Raw genomic sequence first — 10,710 nt, forward strand, 5'->3', positions numbered from 1 at the left:
CGATAAGTCAGTGTAGGTGTGACAACTGTACCACTCTGGTGCAGGCTGTTGACAGTAGGGGAAGGGGCTGGAGCAGTATTTCAGAACTCAGTAGTACTTTCTGCTCAATTTTTCTGAAAACCTAAAACTTATAAAAATCTATTAATTAAAGCAGAACTAAATTATAATCTATAGAACCAAATACTTGAAGCAGGAGTGGTAGTAACTTCTTGGCAAACGTCCAGTACAAAATCCAGCCATTCACATCTGTACTCAAGGTATCAAGCAACATGAGGCTGGCTAGGACAGAGCGCAGCAAGCAATCACCGGGATGCAAGGCAACGGTGGCTGTGGGCTCTCCACCATCTATTCCTTATTAACATATGGCCCATCCAAAGGGAATGTTGGTCTCTTCAAACGAGGTCGCTTTTCCTTCCCCAGTGCAATTAATCTTTTCATCATCTTCTTATTTCTATAAAGAAATTTAGGATTAGAGAAGAATTTTGAAAAATTCTTAGAGTAAGATAGACCATTCCATACCCACCACAATAAATAAGGAATCCACTTCTGGAGTTCCTTAGTAGTTTGCCCCATCCCTAAGAATGGTGGGTAAAAAGATTTTCTGTGGTGAAGGAAGGAACAGGACTGTCCACTTAATATCAGGCTCATATTTTATATACTACAATACTATACACTTTCTTTACTTATTTTTTTTTTATTTTTAACATTTGTTTATTTGTAAGTAATCTCTACACCCAACTTGGGGCTCAAACTCATGACCCCCGAGATCAAGAGTAGCACGCTCTACTGACTGAGCCAGCCAGGCACCCCAGTTCCACTTCCTTTATATTTACACTTTCCCTTTTCTTTTTTTTTTAAAGATTTTATTTATTTTTTTGACAGAGAGAGACACAGCGAGAGAGGAAACACAAGCAGGGGGAGTGGGAGAGGGAGAAGCAGGCTTCCCGCGGAGCAGGGAGCCCGATACGGGGCTCGATCCCAGGACCCTGGGATCATGACCTGAGCCGAAGGCAGACACTTAACGACTGAGCCACCCAGGCACCCCTACCCTATTTTGTTTCTACTGCCCCCCTCAACGTATCCTCAAAAAGGCCACTACCAATGGTGTCCTAAACTGACATTCCCAACAGCACGGCATTAGCCATAGTCTTACATGGCCACCTCACAGCCAACCATCTCCTTCTGAAACTCTCTGCCCACTGCTTTCTTTTTCCACTAATCTTTCATCCTCTACCTGTACTTTTTCAGTCCCCATTACTCACCTGCCATTGATATGCTGATTCTCTTTTGGGTTCTTTCCTCTACATACGCCTATGCACAATTTATATGGTAAAGACTCCCAAATGTGCTTCTCTCTAACCTACACTTCTCCCAGAACTCTAGACCCCTGGCCAGCATGTCCCATGTATCACATTCCTAGCCCCTGAACCGGACTGCTGCCTTTCCATCTAATAAGATAACAACTATTCCTTGTACTCCTACATCTCTTATTTGTTCCATTCCTCTTTAAATTCTTTGCCAAGCTCATAGATTATCTTTCCAGAATTATTATAGTAATCTCTTACCTTCAAATTGAGTTTCTGTTCCAAGATTTCAATCCACTTCCTTAAAAAAGCCTTAGTTTTCCTCCACTCTCATTTCATATCACCTCCACCCAATTCCACTGTCAAAAGCTGAATTTTGTACTCAAACATTAGGAGTGCTATGGTCTACATAAAATCTAAAGCAGGGCTTATGTGTATGCTCATTGTGTATTCCCCTAGATGGTGAGTATATAGTTATCATATTCTCAAAGGAGTCCATGTCCCAAAAGTGACTAAGGAATTAAGAGGATAATATGAGACCTTTTATATAGATATAAAATTTGGGGAAAAAAAAACAAACTTGCAGTGGTCTGCTCCTCCCTTTCCCACTTATTAGTCAGTATAAGCTTCCAACATACTGACCTGTTTGCAATTTCTAGATACGTCATATTCTTTCACTTCCATGTATTTGTATGGGCTGTTTCCACTATTTAGACCAACTTAATTATTACTTTCCAAATGGTAAACTCTTCTTCAGTACATGTAATCCCTTGGGAAGTTTCCCTAAGCTACTCCAACATAAGAACTACCCCTACATTTTCACAGCATCTCTTACTCCTTTTCATTCCAGAGAGCTACATGGACTTTGTCTTACTAATTTGTGTATCCCTAGTAAAGAATCTGACATGTGAACTCCAAGTCTTTTTTTTTTTTCCTTAAAACATGTCTCTAAAATGGAGGCAGTTAAGGTTCTAACTTGAACACTTTGTTAGGGTTTCTAAGACAAAGCCACATCTATCTGAGTTCTAATCCACTACTGTTTTTTGTTTCCTATTTTTGCCTGAACTATACGGCAAATTAAGCAAACAGCTTATTGCCCTCCGCCTTCTCCTACTAAATTATTCAGAAACCTATCCAGACATCTCCTTTGCTATACGCCATACTTGGAAAAATACTTAAGGGTTACCTCTTAGCACATTCAGGGCATAACATATTGTCGTCCAGGCCTGGGGGTGGGAACGTGCAGGCAGGTAACAGGAAGAGAGAGATCATCCTCTTGGGAGTATCAGGCACCCAGGCCTGACCGGCATGGAACTGCAGGCGCACCCAGCCTGGTGTGTCTGCCCAGAGAGGTCTGCCGTGGACCACACACCACCGGACACCTGAGGGGGGCAGAGAAGCAAATACAAACAGCAGAAATCAAGTAATGGCGCCCTAATCCAACCTCTCGGCAAGTCACTCTCGGTTTTGCTCTTATGTTCTATTGATGAATCAACGGAATGAAAAGTAAGAAAAATGTACACTGAAGATACTATAATCTGACTTCACAGATTATATAGCACAAGGACTAACAATTAACTTTTTGGAATGGCTGCTCTGTGTCCAAGATTTTGCTATGTGGTTTACATGTATGAATATATTTGTTCTTTTTTTTAAGATTTTATTTATTTGAGAGAGAGAAAGAGAGAGAGAGAGAGCACAAGCAGGGGGAGCGGCAGAGGTGGAGGGAGAAGCAGGCTGAACAGTCCCGCTGAACAGGGAGCCCAATGCGGGACTCGATCCCAGAACCCTGAGATCATGACCCGAGCCGAAGGCAGACGCTTCACCGACTGAGCCACCCAGGCGCCCCTGAATACATTTATTCTTAAGAGCATTATTAGTATTTACCTTCTCTTTACTTTTATTTGCAGGTACAGCAACTGTAGTTTATCATGTTAAATATCATAATTTTCCCAGAACCAAGACATGGATCCAGATATTCTGATTGACAGCCCATTTACCCAGCCATTACATTACACTGCCTCAGCTACACAAAACAGGCTAAAGGATCTTTGTTTAGAAATCTAAGGAACAGGGCGTCTGGGTGGCTCAGTTGGTTAAGCCTCTGACTTCGGCTCAGGTCATGATCTCAGGGTCCTGGGATGGAGCCCTGCATCTGCGCAGCAGGGAGTCCGCTTCTCTCTCCCTCTGCCCCCCCCCCCCCCCCGGCTCTTGAGCTCGTGTGCGTGCAGCACACTCTCGCTTGCTCTCTCAAATAAACAAAATCTTTAAAAAAAAATTAAAAGCCTAAGGAACAATCTAATTGGATTAGGAAATAAGGATCTGAACCAAAGCTGTTCAGCTTTAACACTCGCGTGCTTGTTCACTGTGTTACGATGGCCTTCGAAGGGAGAGAGAGGGGAAGGCCTCACACTGTGGCTGACCACATTATCAGATTATGCTTTCTTCCCACCTTGAACTTCTGCTTATGATGAGAAAGGGTCACCACTCAATCACCTAGCTCAGACATTGGTCCACACAAAACTTGACTACCTGTCAATGAAAAGATAATTCCTAAGTAAATCTAATATCCAATCTATATTTTCGCTTTTTCCCTTTTACTGCCTTTCAGTATGGGACTAACAAAATTTAACCTTCTTTCTCTGGACTAGTAGTCAGTCTATTTTTTTAAAAGTAGGCTCCACACCCAATGGGGGGGCTTGAACTCATGATCCATGAGATCAAAAGTTTGTATCCTCTATGGACTGAGCCAGCCAGGTGCCCCTTTTAAGGCTGATCTTACCAGAGGCTTGCAGCAGAAAGGTCTCAACAGAAGCAGGAATGGAACGTGAATTCACAGACTTGGATTGACTGGCTCTTGCAGCAATTCTTGACCATGCCGCCAACATGCCTTCCTGCGCTGAAGTTACCACCTCGACGGTATTAACCCCTTCCTCTCTCTCACTCTTCTTACAACTTTTCCAAAGCCTTGCTTTCTTGGCCAACATCTTGCCTTTCCTCGAACATGACTGCAATTTAGCTTCTGGTGATGTTTCAGGAATATTCTGCAAATGGGATTCATGGTGAGTTTTCAGCGAAGTGCTACTGCCCCTAAAGACTTTTGTGTTTTGTGGCAATTTTATCATTTTTTATACATTGACCCATGTGTGGTAAGTGTAGGAAATATTTAGGATTATTAGTTCCCTTAGAGCAACTTGGAGAAATTTTTGATTGTTAAAACTGGGGGCAGGGGAGTGGGGGAAGCAGAAGGCATTGCCACTGAGATGTAGTGGGTAGAGGCCAGGGATGTTTAGGCCTAAAATGCACCAGACAGCCCCACCCCCAACCAAAACAAATTATTTGGCCCAAAAAGGCAAGAGTCTTTTTTTTTTTTTTTCCAATTGAAGTGTAGTTCGCATACAATATTATATTAGTTTCAGGTGTAAAACATAGTGCGTCAACATTTACATACATTACCAAGTGATCACTGTGTAAGTCTAGGTACCATCTGTCACCATACAAAGTTGTTATAATATGACTGACTATATACCCTATGCTGTACATTGCATCCCCATGTCTTATGTACTTTATAACTGGAAGTTAGTAACTTTAAATTCCTATCCCTTATTTTGTCCAGCCCCCCACACCTCTTCTGTCAGGCAACCTCCAGATCTTTCCCTGTTTCTATGAGTCTGCTTCTGTTTTGTTTGTTTGGTTTTTTAGATTCCACATATAAGTGAAATCATATGCTATTTGTCTTTCTGTCTGACTTATTTGACTTAATACCCTTTAGGTCCATCTATATTGTCGTAAATGGCAAAGATTTCATTCTTTTTTATGGCTGAATAATATTCCTTTGTATTATATCTACAACATCTTCTTTATCCAAAATGTCAATTGCCCTGGTTGAGAAATCTTGCCTTAGAGATACAACATCTATAGAGATGGTGGGATAGAAAGAACAATTCACAATCAGAACTCACCTTTACACTGTCACCACACTCCTTACTCACCTGGTTTATTTCAGGGTAAGCATGTTTCTGGAGCCTCAGATAAACCTCTATTTTCTAAGGACATTAAGATGGGAAATGAAAATTACAAATTGGCAAAGCTTTCCACACTTGCTCTGTGCTGCAGAATTTCCCACCAGTGTACTCACCCGGCCATCGGTACTCAAATTCAATTGTTGGCACCAGCTCCGCAAAGTGTCCCAGCGTACTTTATTAAATGGAGGCAAACTGGTTGGCAAGGGAAGGATTGGTGTATTACAACGACTATGTTTTGGGCAAAACTTGAATTGTTCATTTATTTGAGGATGACAAACTGAGAAAAGAAGGAAATCAAAGTAGTAATAATTTAGTATTTTTAAGATGACAATTTAACAAAGTTCTTGCTAATTTCTTACAACCCAATTTACACACACACACATACACACACACACACACATACACACATCAACTATTTTTCCTCTATTACAAGTAATAGATTCTGTAATTAAAGGACTTACCCAAGATCACATCTCCATTAAAATGGCAGATCTGGAAATCAAACCTACATTTTGAAATTTTTTTTTTTTTTAAGATTTTATTTATTTGTCAGAGAAAGAGAGAGAGCACAAGCAGGGGGAGCGGCAGGCAGAGGGAGAAGCACGCTCCCCACTGAGCAAGGAGCCCAATCCCAGAACCTGGAAAGAACATTATGTTGGATTGTTATTCAAAAATGTCTAGATTTTGGACCAGAAACACTAGTTGTCTTTAGAGAACTCAGAGAAACCACCCAACCACCAATGATCCTGCATTCCATCAGCCTACCTCATTTTCCTTAGCAGCACCCCATCTCACCTCACTGCTTGGGTGCAACCTATCACTGTTTACTTTGCATTGAAGTCCTCGTTCATGGCCCAGAAAATAAAATCATTCTGAAAATACTTATTTGATGCCTTTATGTGAAGCACTAAGAACAGATTCAAAGGGTCATGACAGTAAGAGCTGTTAGATATTGATCAGTAATTACTTACCAAGCAAAATACTAATCTGAGGAGATGTTGATGAAGGGGTACAAGTTTTCAGCTATATGATGAATAAGTTCTGGGGATCTAATGTACATCGTAGTGACTATTATTAACACTATTATGCTGTGTGTTTTAAAGTTGCTGGAGCAGGGGCACCTGGGTGGCTCAATCGGTTAAGCATCTGACCCTTTTGATTTTGGGCTCAGGTCATGATCTCAGGGTCGTGAGATTGAGCCCCATATCAGGCTCTGCGCTGAGCATGGAGCCTATTTAAGATTCTCTCTCTCAGGATGCCTTAGTGGCTCAGCCAGTTAAGCACCTGCCTTCGGCTCAGGTCGTGATCCCAGTGTCCTGAGATCAAGTCCCACATCAGGCTCCTTGCTCAGCCAGGTCCCTGCTTCTCTCTCTACCTGCCGCTCCCCCTGCTTGTGCACTTGTTCTTTCTCTCTCTCTGATAAATAAATAAAACTTAAAAAACAAAAACAAAAAGTTTCTCTCTCCCTCTCCCTCTGCCCCTCCCCACCCTCCACATGTGCTTGCTCATGCATGTGAACACACGCTCTCTCTCTCTCTCTCAAAAAAATAAAAAATAAAGTTGCTGAGAGCAAATCTTTAAATGTTCTCACCATGGGATGGAATGGGAGTAGGGAACTGTGTGAGGTGATGGATATGCTACTTAGCCTTATTTTGGTAATCATTTCGCAATATAAATGTGTTTTTATCAATCATCACATTGTACACCTTAAGATTACACAAGGTTAAATGCTGATTATATTTCAAAGCTGGAAAAAATCACTTGTCTTTACAAGAGATATGTAAAGTATGTATTAACCAAAACGAAGACAAGATTGAGTTTCCTGGGTTGGGAATTTGAATTCCTATCTAGCTGACTATAAGAACCATGCCCTGTCCAAGGCACACCACATGCCTATTTTTTGTGTCTTAAAAGCAAGGCATGGTGCCTAGCAATTGAGAAGTGTGGGAGTTTGAGAACTCTCTCACCACAGGTAATCAAGGTAAGATTTAAGATTTAAGATTTGTACAGTCAAAGGATAAGAAACAGAAATCTTTTTCCTGGGCTTCCCAGGGCTGTGGGAGCAGCAAACTGAGCAATCCTTCCTCATACCTTTATCGCTTGACCCAGGCATCTTCAGGCTGACTTCTGAAGTTGAAGAAACACTTGGTTCCATTTGATGTTCTTCATTAGGTTCCTCATTAACTGGAACCAATGTGAGAATCACACTTTCTTCCTCTAATGCCTCCTCTGGGAAATTCTGGAAAAGGAAATGTCAATCAAGGATTCTCATCTGATACCATAAAACTAACTGCTTACTTTCAAAGCACAATTAATAAGAAACTCAGAAACCAGTAGGTGGCTGGAGAGAAGACTCACAGTGATTCCTTGAATTTGATGTTGATTAGCAGACCATTTATTAGATAAGAGAAACAGGGTTGCCTGGCTACGAGGTGTGTGACTCTTGATCTCGGGGTTGTAAGTTCGAGCACCATGTTGGGTGTAGAGATCATTTTAATAATTTAACATTTAAAAAAAAAAATGGCAAGAGGGGTGCCTGGGTGGCTCAGTCAGTTATGCATCTGCCTTCAGTCAGGTCATGATTCTGGGGTCCTGGGATTGAGCCTCCGTCAGGCTCCCTGCTCATCGGAGAATCTGCTTCTCCTTCTCCCTCTGCCTGCCATTCCCCATGCTTGTGTTCTCTCTCTCTCAAATAAATAAATAAAACCTTGTAAAAAATAAAAATAAAAAATGGTAAGAGAAACAATGAGGAAATTGACAAAAGTAGATTTACAGGTGGATGTAAATGAAAGGATAGGTCTCGAGTTTGGGGAAACCACCTCTCTCAAGGCCTTCCTCTCCCTCAGGTAAAACAAATACTTGCATTTTATCTGCTAAATCTGTACAGAACGTGTTCCTGCCTTCCCACCTTCTATCATGATTCCTGATGATTCCCAACTCCAGCTATCATCAACTCTCACTGGTAGATGCAATAATTTCCTAGCATTCCAAACTCCATTCTGACACCATTCTTTCTGAGGACTGCTCTCCTGCTTTAAAAAAAAACAAAAACAAAAACACTTCAATGGCTTATCATTGCTATTCAGCTTAAAGACAAAACTCCCCTGTGTGACCTACAAATTTCTGGAGTCTGACCTCTGCCTGTCACTCAGCTCAAGACCCCTGAGCATTCTGAGATCCAGCCATACTGGCCTTATTTCAGCTCCATGACCTGAGGGGAATGAATATACATTTTACTCTGTTGCAATCACAGCAACACTCAAAGTGCCCAGCACTGAGTGGGCAGTCAGAACTCTTTTAATGATCTAATGAAAGAAAAATAGAATGGATAGGTAGTAAGGAACTAACATTTACTGGTTTTGTATAGTACCCATGCACTGTGCTAGGTGCTTTCTGTATTTCTGTCATTTAATCTTCAGAGCACATTTATAGTAATTTATCAGTTTTCCTATTTTAAAAATTAGGTAACTGAGTCTCAAAAATTAAATGAACCATGCCATAGAGTATACTATGCTTCAAAGTTTCCTCCCAGGGGCGCCTGGGTGGCTCAGTCGTTAAGCAGACGTCTGCCCTCGGCTCAGGTCATAATCCCAGGGTCCTGAAATCGAGCCTCACATTGGGCTCCCTGCGCCGCGGGGAGCCTGCTTCTCCCTCTCCCACTCCCCCTGCTTGTGTTCCCTCTCTCGCTGTGTCTCTCTCTGTCAAATAAATAAAATCTTAAAAAAGAAAAAAAACTTTTCCTCCCAAATCCAAAGGCAAATAAACTCCATTCCACTCCACTCCATTCCAAGTATTGCCAGTACTTTCTTCTCAGAACAGCCAAGTGGATCTGATGGGGACACGCCCTTCCCACTTCCCTCCCTTCAATGGCTTCCCATTGCTCACACTCTCATCCTGCCTATGTATAACTTCTTTTTTAAGATTTGATTTTTAAGTAATCTCTACACCCAGCGTGGGGCTCGAACTTAGAACCCGCAAATCGAGGCTCACAGGCTCCACCGCGGGAGCGAGCCAGGCGCCCCTGTGTACTTTCAAAGCACTCCCGCACATTCATACAAAGGAACCGGGGGAATACTACTCCACTCCAGAGATACGTGGGGGCTCAGACCAGCGATATGACTCGCCCACCACCATATACTTAATGTCTAGGAGTAGGACACACTCCCAGAGGAAAGAAACCAAATTGGTCACTTCACTTTCTGACCTTATCCACATTACCTTTTCTCACTTTCTTTTTATTGTCGCTCTCCACTTCTTTACGTTTTTCTCTTGCCCAGCTACATCTTTCTACAGAATCCATCTCTTACTTCGGCTTAGGAACGGCAATCTTTACTTTGTCTTTTTCACTCTCACCCAAATTTTCTCAAAGCCACAATCGTGCAATAAAAGTAATAATCCACTTGCAAAGAGGAGAGACTCCAAGACCGGAGATTTCTTACACCCAGAAACTAAAATTGGGGGCAAGAAGGAAACATAAGCAAGCTCCGGAAAGTCTCTGAAAAGTAAGTCTGTGGGGAAAATTCATTCTGTCGGAACTAAACTTACCTGCTCATTGTTCTCGTAAGTCGAGTGCGCCATTTCCAGGAACAGTCAGAGGAAGGAAAAGCTAGTAGCAATCTTAGGACATCTGCCCTTCACTCTTTTTCACCTGAGGGCTTCCAACCTGATTTCTCCTTTTATAAGCAAATGTCTACTTCCTGTTTCCCAGAAGAGCTGTTTTCCTTCCTACTCTTCTTCCCCTCCCACACTATCTGATGGTGTGATTAATGTCGTCGGTTTTACACCCCATCTTGTCCATTATATGACAGGTGAGTTATTGGATAATTAATATCACTCCTAATACATTTTAATACATTTTAAAATGAAGATTTTTAGGGCCTGGATGGCCCCGTGGATAGAGCATGAGACTCTTCATCTCGAGGTCTGTGAGTTTGAGCCCCATGTTGGACGCAGAGTTTACTTAAAATAATAATAACAATAATAATTTTAGGGGCGCCTGGGTGGCTCAGTCGTTAAGCGTCTGCCTTCGGCTCAGGTCATGATCCCAGGGTGTTGGGATCGAGCCCCGCGTCAGGCTCCCTGCTCAGCAGGAAGCCTGCTTCTCCCTCTCCCCCTGCTTGTGTTCCCTCTCTCGCTGTGTCTCTCTGTCAAATAAATAAATAAAAATCTTTAAAAAAATAATAATAATTTTAAAATATTTTTGTCTTTATTTCTTTAAGGTGAGACTTGAGAGAAAACTGGAAGTGACGAATTCTTGCTAACACATTGCAATTGAATAAAAAAATATTTTTAAAACATCTCTAGGACAATATTGGTGATGGATTGAATGATGTTACTATGGAGGGAATAAAAAAAAAGAATCAGGTATTTTTTTTTTAAAG

At 41.8% G+C, this 10,710-nt stretch overlaps 1 protein-coding gene across 1 annotated transcript; it reads right to left on the reverse strand.

Moving 5' to 3' along the window:
- Positions 1-345: 345 nt before the first annotated feature.
- DPPA2 (developmental pluripotency associated 2) lies at positions 346-9,907 on the reverse strand. The gene is made up of 7 exons (XM_032406240.1): positions 9,875-9,907; positions 7,421-7,568; positions 5,443-5,606; positions 5,297-5,350; positions 4,087-4,348; positions 2,491-2,686; positions 346-451 (listed from the first exon to the last, which is right to left on the reverse strand). The coding sequence occupies exons 1-7, from the start codon at positions 9,905-9,907 to the stop codon at positions 346-348; spliced, it is 963 nt and encodes a 320-aa protein (XP_032262131.1).
- Positions 9,908-10,710: the final 803 nt, after the last annotated feature.

Source organism: Phoca vitulina, unplaced genomic scaffold (assembly GCF_004348235.1).
Source record: "Phoca vitulina isolate PV1807 unplaced genomic scaffold, GSC_HSeal_1.0 scaffold8, whole genome shotgun sequence".
Taxonomy (NCBI): domain Eukaryota; kingdom Metazoa; phylum Chordata; class Mammalia; order Carnivora; family Phocidae; genus Phoca; species Phoca vitulina.

Coding starts and splice junctions, on each gene's coding strand:
- DPPA2 (XM_032406240.1), bottom strand. CDS start 9,907: ATGGCGCACTCGACTTACGAGAACAATGAGCAG. Junction 5,351..5,442: donor ATTTGAGTACCGATGGCCGG/GTGAGTACACTG, acceptor TAATGTCCTTAG/AAAATAGAGGTTTATCTGAG. Junction 4,349..5,296: donor CTTACCCTGAAATAAACCAG/GTGAGTAAGGAG, acceptor TCCCATTTGCAG/AATATTCCTGAAACATCACC.